Source organism: Pseudochaenichthys georgianus, chromosome 12 (genome assembly GCF_902827115.2).
Source record: "Pseudochaenichthys georgianus chromosome 12, fPseGeo1.2, whole genome shotgun sequence".
Classification (NCBI taxonomy): domain Eukaryota; kingdom Metazoa; phylum Chordata; class Actinopteri; order Perciformes; family Channichthyidae; genus Pseudochaenichthys; species Pseudochaenichthys georgianus.
Window position 1 is genome coordinate 9,544,731 of NC_047514.1, and position 20,601 is coordinate 9,565,331.

Consider the following 20,601-nt stretch of genomic DNA (forward strand, 5'->3'; position numbering starts at 1 on the left):
TTGGTCCTTTGGAAACATCATCATTAATTAACCAAGAAGATTTCAGAAATGTGTCCCTGCAACTTACACAAAGATAACTAACTGTGACCCCAAAAAATACATAGTTAGTGGACGTTTGAGTGTGTTTTAGCTATCTCAAGCTAATTTAGAGGCTTCAAAGTGTATTTGCCAAAATTGTAAAACCAGAGGCATCATAGAACAGCATATCATTCTAAAAAATACCCTTTAGTTTGGAAAAAGGTCAACAACAATATAGGTAATAAAACGTGTCGCTGATAGCATATATGTTGTTGTTCTCTTCTAAAGGTGGTTAAAGGACAATTTAAATCATCACTGACTAAATGCCCATTTCCGAAAGGTACAAGACAAGCAAGCACTCAGCCACTGTTTGTTGCAGAATTTCAACATTATGAATGCTCAGACAAGAATATAATGAAACACTTTGAATGATATTCGCCCCAATCCTCATCTTTAAAGAAAAACGACTGCAGAATTGTGGATATGAAGCAGCGCATAATTAGGCTGCCCACTCTAGTTCCCTTCAGCATTTAGCCATTGGGTGGATGGTTTTCATTGCACCACCTGCCACCATTGTGAGGCAACACTTTTATCATCACTGGTCCAGGTGGAAATTCTTCACCATTGCCATGCTCTTACCCATTGATCTGTCCAGGCCTCATCAATCAAATGATGATCTCATGAATTGCAAATCATGGTGTGAATGAATTACAGTAACTACAGTATGAGGATCTTCCCAGTTGAGTCTCTTAAGATGTTAGGTGTGTTTTAAATATAGAGTACATGTGAAAATAGATGTGTATTTCTTGTGATGTGAGTAATGATATTCATGGGAGCAGGTAAGTGGAAGCTGAAATCTATTATATCTAGCAGAGTGTGTTTGTTCTGTAGGAACAAATTGAATCTTTTGGATATAAAGTAATTCTGTTGGATTTATAACCTTTCTGTGTTTCTTTCTTTCCTCTTTTTCTTCTCTTCTCCGCTCTACTACATCTGTGTCCCATCTTCCTTTTCTTACCCATATATAACCTTCTCCGTAATGTTGCCACCAACCTCCTCCACCATTGTCCTCATTTTGCATTCTCTCCATTTTCTTTTCTCACTTTCCCATTTCCGCAATCTCCCCTTCATTTCAAAAACCATCCTCTAATGTTTTCCCATCTCTCTGCCCTTTATTACATCTGGGCCTAATCAACTCTTTGTCCTCCCAATCATTACTTGTATATGACTCCTATCACCATTATATTTATATTTCCTCCTGTGTATATGTTTAAACATCTCTATCCCATCTCTCCAATCCCGATCACTTTGCCTCAAATGTATTCCATTCTATTTCAATGTATTATATCCTTCTCGCCCTTTTACATTGAACATTCATCCTCTTGACCCTTTCCCAAATCTCTTTCCAATTCATCCGTGCCCCTGATACAATCTCCTCTCAGAATCCTCTCCATTTCCAACTGGCGATGCGGACCGTTGAGGCCCCACCATCCCGTCTCCTCTCTACCCTTCTGATGATGAATGGCTGGTGGGACATCAGTATTCTGCTCTGTCAGGAATGGGACATAAGCGATTTCCTCCTCCTCGTCAAAAACAACACCCGCTTTCACCTGGGCACTCTAGTCAACCTGACTAATACCGCTTCAACGTCTTCAGCATCGCACTCAGGATTGGCATCAGGAGGGGAAACTTCATCGTCATCATCTTCCTCTTTGCCTTACTTCTCCCCTGCTGCCTCGTCCTCTGCTGCTTCTGCCTCCACTTCCTCTTTAAAATCGGACCAGCAGCAGGCTCTCATGCGGCAGCTGGAGGCCCTGAGAGAACCTTCGTCCACCAGGGGAGTGGTGACGTTTGGGTGTGAGATCCGCGAGGTGCGGCGCCTGTGGACGCTGGCCAGTCGGATGACGCTCCCAGAGTTTCACTGGGTTTTGGGGGACAGCCAGAATGTGGCCGAGCTGAGAACAGAGGGGTTGCCCCTGGGGCTACTAGCACACGGCATCATGGGATCCCCCTCTCTTGATCAGTACGTGCAGGACTCGGTGGAGCTGGTCGCGCGGGCTGTGGGTAGTGCGGCCAAAGAGAACCCTGCCCTGGCACTCATACCTGGAACTACTAACTGTATGGATGTACCGCAGAGCAACGGCAGTTCGGGTGAATACTTGTCAAGGTAAGGTATCATCTAAATACTTCATACAATACTTCAGATCACCCACACAACCCTGAGTTTGTGTGACTGCGAGGATATAATTGATTATTTGACCAGGATGGCAAAGGATGGCGTTAGATGTATAACTCTCAAGAGGTTTTCCAATGTTTTTCTTGTCATTTTCTACAAATCACTTTTGTCAGAGTTGGAAATCATGCTGTTATGGACATTTGAAAAGCACCTTTTCTTCTGTGAATCTTATAGTTTCTACTCAGATACAAATGATTTAAGAATCTACTGGAAATATAAACCTGGCCATTAAAACGCAGAATAACTAAGCAACTGTTTTCTATACCAACAGTCTATTTGCACATCAATCAGACACAGATAAGCAATATCAGTCATATAGAGTTCTGCTTCTTGGCATGTGCAAGTCCAACAATCACTCTATGTGGAGTTGGCTGGGTAGCATAAAGTGGGTTTTTAGAGCCATTCCGCTCAAAACATCTGCCTGCCGCATCGAAAAACCTGGGTCATCTCCACCCTACAGCCCTCATTATACTTTCCCCCCTCCGTGCTTCTGTTTGTTATTCAGCTTCCTTTCTCTACCTTTGTCTCCTCTAATCCTCTCATTGTGGGAGAATGTACTTTTCTCACATCATGCAGATATTTAGTCACAGTCCAGCTGCGATGCCAGTCTTGAATTCACCAGAAACACATTCATAGACATCTAAGGAGCATTCATGCAAAAGCAAGCAGCGATTGTAATAGACAATATATGTGCTGTATAAATGCAGCAGTGATGAATTTCATTCAGCAGCAAGCACTGTAATCTGGAGCTAGGCCACTTTCGTTTATAGTTGCACAGTAAGATATGAGCGATGAAGAGTGTGTGATCACCACCAATGCATTACCATAAGAGTTTGACCTTTCCTATTGAGATTCTCCTCAAAACACCTGAGTCGGCAGAACGATCATCCCGGGAAGACAATTATTTGACAGTGTTGAGCTCCCAAGGGCTGGAGGAGATTACTGATTGTCTTTGAATGTTTTGCCTCAATTTAAGCTGTTAGAAAGTTTTGATTAGTCTGGAAGTGTTTTACATATCCAAGCTAAAAGAACACATGTTACGGGACCTTTTACCAGGTTTAGAAGTGCCCTGTCGGTGACCCTGTGAAGGCAGGGGATTCATTTAAAGAGGTTTAGTTTCCCATATTGGATATGGGGTCTTAGCCAAGCTGTAACACACACCTGGGATTTTGAAAATGTCAGCCATATGCCTGGCTTCTTTATAGTTTTAGATAGCTTATATGATAAACTATAACCAGTTCTGGATGCCGTGAAAAGGAAAGGTGTGTAACCTGCAAATGTAAAAATAGGCAGTTGAGAAAATGTTATTCCTTTTGCTTCAATTTGTTTCGACTGCCTCATCACTTTTTCCAATTTCCGTAGGTCTCTTTACAAATTGAAAGATTGTTAAATTACCACTTACTTCTGTATTGCAGTAAAGCAATTGGTTTTGGAATGATCTTTAATCAGATTGTGGAGGCAGTGTAGTTTAGCTGTTGGATGTCACGTGTGTTTTTTCAGAGTATATTTCCTTTGGTTTTTCAATGCAAGTGCTTTCCATGAAGCTAGAAACCAGTGTTTTCATTCATATTAATATTGTTTTTTCCATTCATCTATACCTTTTTGTATTGATTTCTACTGATCACACGCCATTGCTTAATCATGATATTCCACACAATGACAGAGGGCTCAAGGGGATAGAGAACGCCTGAGTAAATATATGAACTAGTTGAGGGTTCACCAAAGGTTGAAGTTATCGTTTGCACATGAAAGATCCAGGACGTCAGACTTCATATATTTTTAAATGCAATTTTGAAATATTTAGCTTCAGGGCTGACATTTAGATACAGGGGAAGTGCTTGGATGCGTTAAAGTTTGATATCATTCTATATTATTGCTGTTTTTATGAAGACTGGGTTCACCTGCGGTTAGTGGGATGAGATGAGATAGATGGAAGTTTGGAAAACTATAGGTTACTTACGTAACCCCAGGGCTCAGAGTAACATGAAGTGAGATGTCTCACTATGGGATGTGCCTCATCGCGGAGCAAACAGAAGCATCAATCTCATTACGCCAATCCTGATTGGCTGGCGATCTTGACGTCAACGTCAGGGAATCACCCCCTATAAGTAGCCTGCGCCACGACGCAGGTCTCCCTTGAAAAAGAGATCATTGATCTCAATGGGATTTTACCTGGATAAATAAAGGTTTTGAATTGAATTGAATTGAATGCGTCATTCAAAATAAGCACCTCTTCTCGCTTCACCATAGCAAGGAGGGCCGTCTGGTGAGACATCTCACTTCATGTTACTCCGAGACTGGGGTTACGTAAGTAACCTATAGTTCTCATTCATAACACTCCGTTCGATGTCTCACTATGGGAAATTGTAGCTCATGGAATTGCCAGACGAGCTTATCTCGAAAATCACCAACCAACCAGAACTTAACAGGTAGAGTCCCGACTCAACAAGGTGCCCAGCACTGCTCGGGCCACGCTTGGAGCGGAGATGTCTAGCCTGTAAAAGCGGACAAAAGTGAGCGGCGAGGACCAGCTCGCCGCTGCACAGATGTCTTGGATGGAAACACCCTTGAACAAAGCCCAGGATGTAGCCAGGCCCCGAGTCGAGTGAGCCCGCAGACCCGAAGGTGCTTGCAAACTCTGACTCGTATAGGCCAAAGCAATTGCCTCCACAATCCAGTGGGAGAGCCGTTGCTTAGTAACAGGCTTGCCCTTGTGAGGGTTAGCCCAGGACACAAAGAGTTGGTCATTAAGACGAAGCTCCTTTGATCTGTCCATATATGTGCGTAAAGCACGGACTGGACACAACAGATCCTGCTGCTGTTCCCCGGAGGAAACCAGTGGCGGAGGAAATGCCTCAATGTCAATTGGGGTACACGAACCAACCACCTTTGGTGTAAAGGCAGGGTTGGGCTTCAACAACACTCTCGTTTGCCCTGGGGCGAACTGAGTGCATGAAGGATGTACAGACAGCGCATGAATATCACTTACCCGCTTGGCGGATGCCAGGGCCAGTAACAGCACTGTCTTGAGTGACAGATGTTTCATGTCAGCTCCTTCCAGGGGTTCAAATGGGGTCATTCTGAGCCCATTTAAAACCACTGCCAAGTCCCATAAGGGCACCAGCGACCTGGAGACAGGGAGGAGCCTGCGAGCTCCCTTCATAAAACGGCAGACCAAAGAATGTTGGCGAGCCGTCTTACCCTCAAAGCCCACATGGCATGCAGCAATAGCAGCCAGGTACACCTTGATCGTGGAGAAAGCTCTGTGTTTATCGATCAAGTCCTGTAGAAATGATAAAATCATCCCGACAGGACATTGAAAAGAGATGTGTCCTTCTTGAAGGCACCACTCCTCAAACACCCTCCACTTACAGTCATAAAGAGACCTGGTGGAGGAAGCTCTCGCACTCTGAATAGTGTTTATCACCTTCTGAGGGAGTCCAACTGTATTCAGATTGTACCACTCACGGGGCAGGCCCATAGTGCCCCGCGCTCTGGGCGTGGGTGAAGGATCGCCCCCCCCCCGCCTGAGACAATCTGTCCCTGCGTAGTGGGGGCTGCCATGGCTGCCCGCACAACAGCTGATATATCTCCGCCAGCCCGTACGTTGCGGGCTAGGGCGGAACCATCAGGATAAGTGTGTGGCGTTGCTCCTTCACTCTGGCCAGAGTTGGGGATATCAGAGCCAGGGGTGGGAACGCGTACAGAGCACCCGGAGGTCAATCGTGTACGAGTGCGTCCACGCCTAACGGTGCGTTTAAATCGTGCATTAAAGAGAACAGCTGTCATTGAGCATTTTCTCTTTATGCGAACAGATTTAACGCGGCTCTGCCGTAACGCACCCACAGCAGACTCACGATCCTTGGATGTGGAGTCCAGTCTGCATAGAGTGGTGCACCTCTGGACAGTAGTTCTGTCCCGAGGTACATCACTCCTGGTACATGCGTCGCTCTCAGAGAGAGGAGACGTCTGCCGCTCCAAGGGATCAGTTTGTGTGTCAGTGTGTGTGACTGGAGACAACGCAACCTCCCTTGGCGGTTCATACACGATACTGTGGTCGTGTTGTCTGTCCTCACGAGGACATGGTGTCCTCTGAGAGAAGGCAGAAAGCGTTTTAGGGTGGGGAACACCGCTGAAAGCTCCGGGTGATTTATGTGCGCCCGCTGGAGGTCTCTGCTCCAGAGACCCCTCACCGGGCGACCTTCGTAAATACCCTATCAGCCTGTCAGACATGCGTCCGTGGTGACCACCTTCCGTGAAAGGACAGCACCCATAGGCGCGCCCCGTACTAGAAAGGTCGGGTGCGGCCAGTGGCGTAGTGCCACTACGCATTTCATAATAACCAATACTCTCCGCACGCCGTGGCGCGCGGGGTTTAGTTTTATTATGAGACCCATGTTGAGCAAGTGCTTTACGAGGACATTTGTCTGCGTAATCTAACTCTGCTCGGCGGGCATTATAGATAAAACCCTCCTTTCTAGGAGAGAGAGAACCTCTCTCTCCAGAATATGGGTTGACGGTGAGGGGGGGTGACGGTGACTTGGAGTCTGTAGCTCCGTGTAACTGTCTTGAGAAACCCAAGCAGATGTCGTGAGCATCTCCCGCTGTATGCTCCTTAGAGCCAGCTGAGATGTCACGTCTCTTCCCCTCTGAGTCTCTATTTGTTGTGTCATGGGGCCCTCCAGTGTCTGTGCACTGTGGTGCCCCATTTCGACAATCCCCACCGACACAGCGCATGCGTGTGGCGGTGGGGCCTTTACAGCTCCAGCCGGCACTGCGCATGCGCGTGACGGTGGTGCCTTCACGACCCCAGCCGGCACTGCGCATACGCGTGACGGTGGTGCCCTTACAGCCCCAGCCGGCACTGCGCATGCGCGTGACGGTGGTGCCTTCACAGACCCGTCAATTGTCCGCCCTTTGAGAGAGGCTGTAGCTGCTCTCAGAAGAGGAACAGTTGACGGACTGTTTATTGTTTTTCTTTTCATTTTTTCGAGCTGCGCCCTTGGCTCGAAGCCTGGATGCGTCAGCGGAAAATGTTTTATGACAGAAAAATCAATAAGTGTGTGACATGTGTTTATGCGGACTTGAGGATGGTGTTGAGGCATCTCTCGAGGCGGCGGGAATACATTTAGAGCTGGGGAACCGTAGACTTCCAGCTCTGTCACAGAGGGGAGAAGGAGGGGCTGTCACGCCGCTCGCTTCTTCTTCCTCGACTGCTGGCCGAAATTCTGGGTTGGCTGCGCCTGGGCTGCAGCCGGAACCGGAGATTTTCTAGGCCAGCTCGCCCTCGTCGCCTGCCTGGGCTGGGGACTCGGGGCGGACTGCGACCTCTGCGTTTTCGGTATTTTGAACCGAGCAGGGTTCGGGGCAGCTTGGACGAAGGGCTGCCGCTGCGGCTGGGCCCTTCGAGGGAGGCAGACGTGGAGGGCCTCGTCCTCCTTCTTCTTTTTTGACTCGCATCTCCTCTGCATGGAGGCAAGAGCGGAGCCTCACATCCCCTCGGGAACGATGGGCATGTCAATGGACACGGAGACAAATGTCTGTGACCGCGGCCAACTCGTCCAGAACGGCCGGTCCAGGATTACTCGACATATCCTCACAGAGCTCCGCTTGGTATGCGGTTAGCAGTGAGGAAACGTTCAGAGCCCTGGCGGACAACGCTGCGGCTCTGTAGGACCGTTCAGTCATGGTCGACTGGAAACGGTGCACCTTCGCTGGCAGCGTGGGGTTCCTGCTTGGTGACGGGCCCATCCTCGGTAGGAGGTGGGCTGCCACCAGCAGTTCCATTGGCAGTATGCGGAGCAGGCCGAGCCTCTCCATACCGTCGCAGTCTAGGGAGGAGGCACCCTGGATTGGGGCCTTGTTGCTAAAGGGTCGGTCCCTCCACGAGACCGACACCTCATCCAACATCTCCGGGAAGACCGGGAGGAATTGCCTCCTTGTCCTCGTTGCTTGGGGAGAATGTTTCCCCTCGTAACGGGACCTGGCGGTCTCCTTGGCCATTTTGGGCCACGGGATGTATAGCCTGGACGCAGCTCGCTGACACGCGGCCTGCAGGTCCATGCTCAGACAGGGCGAAGCTGGTGTGCTATCGCCCGGGAGAGCAGCCATCGCTCCCGGCTTTGCCGTTTGAGCCGATGACATGAAGATATCTTTTTCTTGCTCATCCGAATCAGACAGGAGGGACTCAGAGGTGTCCTCTTCGTCCCCCATGTAGTCTAATTCCAGGACATCCTCCGCGGGCGAGACCATGGTGAGGTCTCGCCGGGAGCTCCCGCCTGGTGAGGCGTGGGGCTCCGTTCCCGCGTCTCTTGCCGCCACCGGGTCCCGGCCTGACACGGCGTGGGATCCCGGTTCCACAGCTGCCGCTGTTAGTGAGCCCCAGACCGACACAGTGAGGGGCTCAGTCTCTGCGCCGGACGCCCCCGTGTCTTGATTGCCAAACGGCGAATCAGTGGACATGAGGGAGTCCTGTTCCAACAAGCTAGCTTGGTGTGCTAGCCGTCGGTGGAGGCTCTTTCGGGTGAAGCGGGCACAATGCCCGCACGAGCCGGGGTTGTCGATAGCCTCCCGGGCGTGTTCCAGCCCGAGGCAGGACGAGCAGACCTGGTGTGAGTCTGTGCCTGCTATCTTCAACCCGCAGCCGCATGTCCGAGCCTCCGAGTCCCTGACTCCTCTGGTGTGAGGGGGAGAGGTGTCCATCTTGTTCGCCTCGTGGCGTGGAGAGGACCCGCTCGTAACAGGTACGTCGTTGAGAGAAAAGTGTTACCAACCCGTCCTTAATCCGGAGAAAAAGGGACGGTGTGGGTCCTTTGTTCTCAAAGAATATTGACTGGTGTGTCAATATACTTCTAATCCTTTTCTCCTCCGTGAGAGAGAAAAAGAAAAGCGTCCTCGCTACCGTGGTGACGGTAGTAAGGGGGTGATTCCCTGACGTTGACGTCAAGATCACCAGCCAATCAGGATTGGCATAATGAGATTGATGCTTCTGTTTGCTCCGCGATGAGGCGCATCCCATAGTGAGACATCGAACGGAGTGTTATGAATGAGAACAACAGAGTTCATACAGTATGATGAAAGTTCAGGGAGTTTACCTGAAATACTTTTTGGTCCATGCTATTTTAATTTATGACAAATTGTTCTTTTACACAGTGCATCTAAAGGTCTAGATGACCTTTTCAATTGTTTCAGAGTTGTATAATGAAGACTAGAGGTATTATCAGTGGGGGGCTAGGAAGAACCCTTGTTGAATAAAAGTATAAACACATCACATCACAAGGTAAAAGGACTTTTGAGCAACTTTAGCTCATACAGGAAAACAAGAACACAAAAATACAAGCCTGAGGCATGTGACATGAAGTTGTTATTTGAACATTTGGCAATGGTGCTCTAGTGTTTTACAGGCTCTCAGGTGGGGTAGTGCATGAGGCAGTGTGCAGGACTGGAGGGGGTTACATTGACTTTAATATCTCCATCTGTTCCTGTTTCCAGAATGTTTCCATTCAACAAAAAAAGTTCTCATTTGAGACTAGTAAAAAATATCGATCCACAATATCCTCTAGCTTGGTGTTAATGTGACTTCTATTTTTGTGCATGTTGTATCTGCAGAAACTAAAAGGTATTGTCATCTCACCATGATGACAAGGAGATTGTTTACTTAAAGGTCACCTATTATGCAAAATCCACCTTTTCATGTATTTTATACATAAACATGTGTCCCCTCTGTGTAAAGAGATTCTGAAAGTTTCAGGAAAAAAGATTTCGATCACTTTTTGTCCTGATCCATTTATATAATTTTTTTTAAATTAGCTTATCAGATTTTGGCCACTTTATGATGTCATAACGATGTTTTGGCTTGTGTAACCATTAGCCAATCACCAACCAAGGTAACTCCCCCCCCCCCTTATCACCTGAATCTCCTCCTAGAGCAACATTGTGTTATTTTTAATCAATCTCTCTCAGAGGGGCGTGGGGAGTGGCTCCTTATTTTCATCTAAAGCAGGGGTGGGGAACCTCCCTTTATAAACACACGCAAAAAAGAAAAAAATTAAAGAAATCTAGACCGCAAAATAATTAAACAAGCGAGTGCCTGTTTTTCCTGGCAACGGTCATGGTCCTTGAACACAACACGAGCCTAACGTGTCATCACGTGGTATATGTCTCGTCATACAGGGGTGCAGTGCTGACGGAGAGCACCAGAATGCCACTCCGGGACTTCAAAAAATTGCAGTACCCATAAGTCCGTAAGCTACACATGCCGCAGTTTTTGCGTGGCTGTGTCTTTAGTTGTAAGCCCAGTGGCGATCTGTTCATCTGTCATTCTGATCATACAGTCAATAACTGTGTTGTTATTAGCATCTGGTTAGCTAGCTATGCTAACGAATATAAGAAGCTTTTTCTCCAACCAGTGAGGTAAAGGCACATCTTTATATGATCATTATAGTTATCAAAAAACAAGAGAATAAAGTAAACAGGTATAACATACTATATGACAGTAAAAAAAAGTTGTTATTAATAAACAAGAATACAGTTTAAAAGGAGAGTGATTTGTAAAATATCCATAAAGAAAAAGTAAATCTGCTTACAGTTCTGTTTCATATGGGTGTTGAGAGATGTTTCCATAGATCTCTTCATTTTGCTCTCAAAGTGCACCAGATTGATGCTTTCAACTTCAATATTTAAAAAAAAAAATCTTCCTGGGGGAGCATACCCCCGGACCCCCCTAGGAGGTTAGTTCCCCACCCACTTAAATCATGTCCACATGGATAGGAAACTAAATACATTTGCACACATCTTGTGTCCATATCTTTCTGTTTTGGTGGTCATGCCACAACCGTGCACGTGCATGCATACGCGAGTCATGGCAAGATATCTGGATTAAGAGGTTGCTTTTTCTTTGCACAGCATGAAAGAAAGGCCAAATGAATGGGCTGTGATTTTTAAACAGAGGTCAATAATTTGTACGGCGCTCGGAGGATGTTGAAAAAATTGAAATGGCCCTTGAGAGGAAAAAGGTTCCCCACCCCTGATCTAAAGTAACAGACAGAGAATCAGCACTTTGGAAACAGGGCTGAAACAGAGGGGATTATGGGATGCTGCATAGCTCTGTTTGGTGTTTGGAGCCAAACACTTCAGAGACATGTTCTGTATATATCTGAGACCTATACTCTATTGATGAAAAACAGTATAATAGGGGACCTTTAATATTTAAAGTACAATGGGAGATATTATCATACAAACAAATATAGGAACACATTGGCATGTATTTTAAGAATAATTAGACTTTTCTTTGGACCTTTTCAAGAATATATCAGTAAATGAGGCCAAATAATATACAACGACAAATAGGTACAATTATACGGAGCCCTGGAGGGTTCATAGAGAGAAAAATAAATAAAACGTGGCCTCGTTTTATTTAAATTGAGGGATTCCTGTCCGTGACTCACAGTATCTGTTTTATAGAAGGAAAACCTCCTTCACTTTATGAAATCTCTGGCCTGTAAAAACCAGTGGCCTGTACTACGAAGCAGGATTTGCTATTTACACTATTCATTCATGAAGTATGACGCTGCGCTGTCAGCCTGCGTCTCCATGTTTGTGATTGGTCAAATGTTGCTAACCCCGTCCCTGTCACGTGAACGCGCTCTCACCCGGACAGAGAAACCCTGGTTGATTTACTGAGTTGATAACCAGCTTCGTAGGACCGCTTAGCGACATCGCGTTTGTTAGGGTTAGTTAAGCTGGGTAAATCAAACATATCCAGGGTCTGTTGAACTGGCTTCGTCGTACAGGGCACTGGAGGCAGTAACGTGTAACTCAGCAGAAGCGTGGCCTCAATTTAAATAAAAACGAGGAGGTATCTCGAAGGTATCTCGTGCGAACGAGAAAGTAAAACGTGGCCACGTTTTATTTATCTTTCTCTCTATATGAACCCTCCAGGGCTCCGTACAATTATCAATGTATGTATGGATTTGTTTTCCTGCCTACCTACGTGATCAGCTAGTGAACCCTAATATGTGTTTCAACGACCCCCACATTGTAAAGTTTTGTCCTACACCCTTCAAAAGCCCACTGCCATTTTCAGTAATTTTTGACATTTCTGTCGCAATGAGGGGACTGCCTGTGGTTTGTTGTGAGAGCTGACCTGGAGGAAGTGTTGTCAATTGTGTTGAAGCCAGAAAGCAGATGACAGATGAGCAACAGGGAAGCTTTAGCAGTTCTCAAGCTGGGCATTGAAACCCTCAGGGAATCTATTGCATGATGATTATTGACTTATGGTGGCAGCAGAGTTGCTGGCCAAGCAAAAAGGAAAATTCACAAGGGGAAATAGCTAATGAAATATAGAGGTATTTGTCATCAGATAAGTGTTTGTAGAGGATTATGGCAGATGAGCCATTGTGGAAATCACCAGCAGATGTTAAACCACTTCCTTTATTACCAAGCAAGTAAAGAGCCAGATGTTGTTGGTAGGAAAACACTATTCCAAACTGTATTGGTGATACAATTCAAGTATCATAATCTTAATTGCAACTAAACAGATTAAACAAGCTAAATAAGATAAGTAGTTTCAAAATAATTAAAATGTTAAAAGGTTCTGGATCAAACCCTAATTCATTTCAACAGATCCACATCTGATGGATGAAAAAGAGCAAAAATATGAATGCCTACACATTTGGCCAGAAAGCTGTTTCTCTGATTGCTTTGTGATAAAACATATCAGACATCATCCTGGATGGTGAATTCATAATGCATGAGGGAGATATTTGGGAATTTAAAATACTAACGGTGTCAAATGAGGTGAAATAGGTGTGTGATCTTCAATAATCAAATACTTTGGATGTGTCCCTAATGGCATTCAAAACACATTTCACTGTTAATGCGAAACAATTGTGATATTTAATAACTCACATTTTAGTTAATGACATAAGATTGATATGCATGTATGTGTATGTGAAAATGCATCAAGGACGCAGAATACAGAATTTGGAATTGTTATGTAATGTGTTGCAAAGTGTTTAGAGATTGGATTCCTAATTAAAATGGTTTAAAAATAATCTTACTAATTCCTTATATTTATGTACTAATTATGCTGGCTTAAATAATGTTTTCATGAATGAAATATTCAACAAAACGAATGAATAATGTTAAATATATGTATTATACATGAAATAATATAGGCATTCCATTACGAGAAAACATATGATTAAATATTCTTTATTTCAAAGAGGGTTAATTCGTCGTCACTGGCTTTTCTGTTTCCCTCATTTATTTAGTTTTAGTACTTTGTTGTTTTCTGTAAGTTATTCATGCTCTCCAGAGGATTTCATCTAATTAGTGTTCTCCTCTAAAATGCCACCAGTTGGCTCAAATGTCCACTTGCATGCAGATTATTAATAGGCAAATCTGAAGATTGTAAAATATTAAAATCATGATATTGTTTTTGTTTCATCCAACATTAAAGTTGTAATAGTGTGATAATTGTAGCTAAAAAACCTACTCTAGGAGACACCATCCATGTTGCCTATTCCTACCTTTTGCTAAGCCCCGCCTCCCTTAGTTACCGTTGCCATGTCTCTCAAGCTTTATGTCCTTGCCTGGCACAGTTTCTAAACGGTCTTTTAATTTCTGACAAAACATAGGTTGGAGACTTTTAGTAAACAGTGAATTACTGTATTGTTTCATACTGAGGTATTGGATTCATTTATGTATGTTTGTATTCTTTTATAATTTAAAACAAAGTTGTGACATGTGAATACACTTAAACACAAACATATACAGTATATATCATCCTACATGTTGTGAAGTGTAAAGTATGATCACCACCTTTATTTAGTTAAAGGGATCAGTGGACAGGAAAATTAAAAAGGACTTACAGTAGGAGAAGAGACTGTGGTACTTTAGAGAATCCGACTGCACTTTCACTATCCAACGTGTTTATGATGCGGCAGCGGACGTCATGAATGTGCGTCTGCTGCTGTGGGGAAACTATGGAAACTACAGTTTTCTATACAGCGGACTGCAACATGGATGTATAATAAGAACGAGGGACTACTGTAAACTCATCTAGAGACTCTGCACCGTGCTCTGATGCTGTTGCTTTGCTTTATGAACATGGACAACAGAGAAACATATTCTTCATGATCAAAGTTGGAATTGAAATAAAAAAGGAAATTGAAACTTATGCTCGTCGTCACCCTCTCCCTCCGGTCCACATTAATACAAATGATCCCAATACGTATGATTGTATGAACTATGAAAATATCTTAAAATCAATACAGATGTATTTATTATAAACGTAAGTCCTTAACATCTATCACTGTGTATATCACCATTCAAACATATTTTCAAAGTTGAACAAACCCCACACAGCTCAGTGAAATGTTGACTTTATTTGATAATTTCAGTCAAAACTAACGTTCATATTTCTCTTTTTGATTATAATACTGATGAACGTTCAAAACAAAGCACTTTGGCAACTTACCACATACGTTTTAAAATGCTTAATAAGCACCGTAACTTTCATGATATAATTTCTCGGTCATATAATCGATTGTTTCCGTGAACGGCCGACTGTTGTGTGACGGCAAATGCTGCAACTGCAAGGCATTGTGGGGCAGCATTTTCTCCTCTCCTTTCGTCAAGGGAGGTCCAGTGGTTCCTAAGCTAAAGGAGGTTATAAAGGAAGTTTGAAACCTCCTTTCCTATCATCTAGAGAATTCGAACAGCATTTATCATGTCTGCCACTGAGGGACCTCCGGGTCATTTCACTCCGTTAGGAAAGTTCCTAAGCTAAATGGACTATTCGACTTCAGCCATAGTGTCCTGATGTGTCTGCCAGCTGAGCTATAAAGATGTAAACGAAACACCATAAATGTCTCCTTTGAAGTTTGTATTTCCTGAACAAATGTAAGTAAAACACTCTCAGGGAGGGAAAAAGGAGGGATACTCTTGACAGACTTTTCCAGTATGCTGGAAAATATCAGCAGTATCTACTTATTTCTGTGGAGAAAAAAATGTCAGTACTAAATGAAAAATATATTTAATGTTTTTTCAGTTTGTGTGCAATTCAAACAAAATATGAAAGTACATTTTTGGCCCCTTTTCATTTAGTGTGCTTTTTACCTTTCTCGATGGCCAGTCATTTTGCGGTAAAAATACCCTGCATTCTGTTAAAGTCATTTTGAGGGTGTTTACATGCATGCTGATGTGAACAAATGTAATTGAAATCAATACAATGTTTTGATTTCATGATATGATATACACTTTAACTGGTCTTCACCCAGTCACCCAGTGTTATGTCTGAATGTTGTTGAAAGAAGCACTTGTCCCCTAAAACGAACATTTGTATACCAATTACTCACCCTATAGCCGCGTTCACACTGCGGTACTTTTCCCACAAAGGTTCATGCGAACTCTTTAGTTCGCATGAACTAAGTACAGATCGCGTTCACACCAGAAAAAGTCCCTGGGGGTGGATTAGGCAAATGAAGCCACTGACGTCACTTCTTCTTCTTCTTCTGCTTTGGGTTTACTGGCAGGCCGCAAACCACTTCACGGCGTATAGAGAGGCGAAGTCCCTCCCTTTCCGGGAGCCTCCATGGGACCCCGGAAGCGTAAAATTATACATTGAAGTCAATGGAGAGAGAAAGGTTATCTTTTGATCCCGTTTGAATTGTGCCACTAATGACACATATGATGTTTGTCAATTTAAAAGAATATTTTGCAAGTCAAAAAAATTAAAATGTGTCGTAAAACTGTGAAGTTACACATTTTTTTGTGTGAAACCGCTGAGTGAACTACAGGTCTCTCGTCTCGCACAATACGCGTCACCATCACAAAGACGGCCGTCACGTTAGCACGTTTCACCTGTTTCTTTCAGAATGAGAATAAAAGTATAAAACGAGGTGAACATCACTACAAGTCTGGACACGTTGAGAGCTGTACATACACGAAAGGGGAGTTAGTCGGTTCTGTAAGAGCAGCGGGACCGGCTTTACAAGGTTTCGGTGAGTAATATGAGTGCAATGTGTAACGTTAATGTCAGCTAGCTAACATTAGCTAACAAGGTACACTAACGTGTTTTGTTTTAGTAACTAGTTTTCTCCTTAAGAACTTCGTGGTCTCTGTGTATGCTGTGGATAACATTAGTGTTCACAAGAACAAGGTACACTCCCGTGTTTTGTTTTAGTTGCTCTTCAGATTGAAGCGGACAGTTTTATATAGTCTATACTGTATGTGTGATCTCCTTTTACATCTCGTTGTGTCATTTGAGTTTATTTGCTGTGTGTAGATTCAAGGATTTTGGTGACATGAACATGACCATCGCGGAGGCAGCCCAGTTACCATCCTTCTGTCTCCGTGAGGAGGGTGGGTCATATATCACCCATACTGGCACCAGGTCCAAGGGCAGCTGCACATCACAGACCGGAGTCTCTGCTACTTTGTTGTGTGGACCACGAAGGAGGCGATCATCATCCTCATCCCCAAAGACCCTGCATGGCATGGAAATCTCCTCCTCCTGGAACAATTCTACACCCAGCATATGCTCCCTGTGTTGGCCAGTAGAGAGGAGGACATTTAAATAAACATACTCTTAACACCCTCAGACTCTGCGTTGTGTTCCGTATGTGTGATGGGTGTTATGCAGAGGGGAGGAAAACAGGACACAGCAGATTGGGATTGTGGTGGAGACGCTGAGCAGTTATTTCATTGTTGCATGTAATTATTATTATACTGCGTGCTTCTTAGTTATTCCATCTTTTGCTGTAACATGGATCTGTATGTAACTCTATATTTACTTGTTATCTACCACACTCCCTTCTACATCATACACCATCATTATACATGATGGTGTATATAGGATATATATATATTTGTATACATTACATATCTGTAAATTGTATAATTAAATTTTTCGTATTTGGGATTGTTGGAAACGTCTTTTTGATCTCTCTGTCTATAAACACAAACTGAGTAAGATTGACAATAAAGTTGACTTTGAAAAATATATATATTCTTTATGAAAATAGTTGACTGTTGGAGAAATGAATCCAAATGAAACGTTGGACTGAACTACAACTACGCCTTTAAATCTCTACGGACTGTTTTTCAGTGGGATGGCAAGTTCCTATCTTTAAACATTTATTAGTTTTTTCTCAGAACAGATTTGATTGAAGTTAATTTAACTTTGCCGACCATGTAAGGTCATTATTAAAAAGGTACAATCAATTTGTTTAGGGTTGACTAAAATAATGATAAACATTTCATCTGGATAATTTACTGACAGAATAAGAAACTCAATGATGCTCTACTCACCTGTTCCTTTTTATAAAGTGAAACAGTTGAAACGATAGATTTTTAGTAAACTTAAAAACAACCTTCTCCAAAAGCTATCAAGGAATATACCGAATACTTGTTTTAGAACTTTATTACATATTATTTGTAAATAGTTTGAGTGATCCATAATTGACAGAAGCTTGTGTTTACACTGACCTGTCACTCATATAGTAATGTCTTTGTAACTTCAGTAAACCACTACCTCACTCATTTCTTTCATTCATCACGGTTCAGTAAACTAAGTGATACATGAACCAGTTTAATCATTATAATAACGTAGGATTGCAACTCTTTGAAACTGTAGGTGGCTCTTAAAAGAGCCGTTGTGTTTGGGTGTGCTGGTCTCAGGTCAGTTTAAGCCCTCTCTCACGGATGCAGCGGGCCAGCTGGATGTCGTTGGGCATGATGTTGACCCTCTTTGCTTGGTTCATCTTACTGGGGGGGCAGCTACATGGATGTCGGTGCAGTCCACAGTCATTGTGCAGTTGAAGGCAGAATGGATGAAGGCAGAATGAATGTATTATTGACTCCGAATGAAGTACAACTTCATGTCATACAATACATTGACTTTATTTGTAATTGTGTGAAAACATATGAGCATTGATTAGCAAGCAGGACCTGCAGGAACAGAGCACGGTGATGGATGGAGCTGGGAAGAGAGAAGAATAAAGAAAACAGATCAACTTCATTTTCGGATATTAAAAATTCAATTTCAAAACAAGTTGCCGCTCCTACAGTTTTCTAGTATGTAAAGATGATTTCACTTGACCTATGCACAATATCACACTCAATACATGTGTGTCTCTGGGGGGTGCATTGTGCCTTTGATGTATATAAATAATATACCATAACCAAATACTATTACGTACAGTGGAAATCAGGTTGCCAGGGCAGGTCAGTGTGCATGTTCCTCAGGGTCTCAGCAGTTACAGGTGAGGGAAAGGAAATAAAAGAGAAAAAGGTCAGTAACAACACTTTAAAGTAACACAACAGTAACACTTTGAATAATTATCCCTTCTAATAATTTTCTCTCAGTAATCACTCAACTACTGTCTTTCCAACAAACAGATTGACTCACCCTTACTGTCATCACAATGAAACACGTCCAGAAGAATCTGTCATGCAAAGCTCCCTGCCTGCCTTCGACTCTCCCTGACTGCTTCCTTAGCACCCGGTGGATGGCGCAGTAGGCTACTCTTCAAATGTTTCACGAAATACTTACCATCTACTCTTACTCTTACTTCATGTAATAAAATAATAACTTCATGGTAAGGCTACTAAAAATGACAAGGCTAAGTAATGTAATGCTAACTAACGTGCTCGCTACTCGTCGCTACTAGCTAGGTAGCTAACTTGACTGTGTTCCATGCACAACATGTATATTACCTGATATGTCTGAATCCGGCGACTCCTGGTCCTTTCATCAGACGGGAAGCGATAGAACGAGCAAGTGGTTTGATCACTTATGTGATTACAACCTGGTACAAAGCACACATGCATCTTGTAAAAGTGCATTTATTTTTAGCAATCTCTTATTTATTGGAGGGAATAAATCGGTTATGAGATCTTCTTCTTCGCTTTAATTACGAGTCGCAACCACTTGGAGAATTATCGCCTGTGACATCACTTACGCGAGCCAGAATGGGATTTGGGATTTGTAGTCGCGTATTTTTCATAGTCTTATATTTCAACAGTTTTATGACAAAATGTGACTTTTTTGACATGGAACTTATTGTTTAAGATTGAGAAACATCATATGTGTAGTTCGTGGCACAATTCAAACGGGATCAAAAGATACGTGTTCTCTCTCCATTGAATTCAATGTTAATTTTTCGCTTCCGGAGTCCCATGTGCCGGAAGTAGATGGGCGTGACTTCGCCTCTCTATACTGCCGCCCAAAGTCCCCGGCCGGAAGTCCCCGGAGTTGGGGACTGGCTTCAGTAGAAGCTGCTGGGACTCCCAGCAGCTTCTACTGAAGCCTTCCGAGTAAATCGCCAGAACGCCGACACCTCCTCATCTCCACCGCTCCCATGTTTTATTTTGTGTTGCCATAAGTTAGTCTCTCTGTGTTTCTGCGCTGGGCTAATGCTAATGCTAATAATGCTAACGTGAGGATAATAAAATGGCGGCTTCACAAAACTTTTTGGGAGTTTTACGGGGCGTGGTTTGCAATTCGCCCAGCCAATCAGGAATATAGCTCTTTTCTCACAAAAGAGCCCTTCGAAAGTCCCTGCTAGAGAGCAGGGACTTAAGTGCTTTGAAATACTGCTGCTGATTTATAAAGCACTGCTAGAGAGCAGGGACTTTCGAGGGGGTAAAAAGGGGGGGTAAAAAGGTTCGCATGAACTACTTTTAGTACCGGCTCTTTTTGGTGTGAACGCGATCATGAACGAAGTTCGCATGAACCTTTGTGGGAAAAGTACCGCAGTGTGAACGCGGCTTATGTTACCAATAATTCTTTAAAAAAGCTTCCTTTTTTTGGTTTGCCTCAACAGGCCACAAAGATTCAAACAATTTAGAAAAAGTGTGATTAATGGAAGTAAATGGGGTTTATAAAAAGCCTATTAAAACATCCTTTTGCAAATTCTGACAAAACTTGTGCGTTCTATCCAATATTAATAATAATAATAATACATTATATTTCTATAGCGCTTTTCTTGAACCCAAAGACACTTTACATTATGAGGGAGGGTAGACAAACAAGGACAGGCAAAAACAAACAAAAAATATTAATTTAGTCAGTCTTATGTACACTACTTCCCAAACACAAGCATATTTTTCTATTTAACTTATATTAACTGTTTAACTTGTATTTCAGTCATGCTGCAACTGGGGTGTCGGAGTTTGTACAGCAAATGTTTGAAAATTGGTAATAGCTGCCCCTATTTACTTTAATTCATCTTGACTTTTTCTCTGTTTTCGATTTTTTTCATTAACCGTATACAGTAAGCATGCGAGGAGAAGCATATAAGTATTAGTTGTAAAATGTACTTAAAGATGGGGTAGGTAAT

At 43.4% G+C, this 20,601-nt stretch overlaps 1 protein-coding gene and 1 long non-coding RNA gene across 2 annotated transcripts in view; one reads left to right on the top strand and one right to left on the bottom strand.

Annotated features, from left to right (window-relative positions):
* grin3a (glutamate receptor, ionotropic, N-methyl-D-aspartate 3A) overlaps positions 1-20,601 on the top strand; it is a 61,728-nt gene that overhangs the window by 9,866 nt on the left and 31,261 nt on the right. Inside the window, exon 2 of the mRNA XM_034096283.1 lies at positions 1,461-2,185. Within this exon, the coding sequence (XP_033952174.1) occupies positions 1,461-2,185 (725 nt within the window). The remainder of the gene's footprint in view (positions 1-1,460; positions 2,186-20,601) is intronic.
* On the bottom strand, positions 18,145-18,958 carry LOC139434916 (uncharacterized). The gene is made up of 2 exons (XR_011644208.1): positions 18,460-18,958; positions 18,145-18,239 (listed from the first exon to the last, which is right to left on the bottom strand). It is a non-coding gene; the product is annotated as an uncharacterized lncRNA (long non-coding RNA).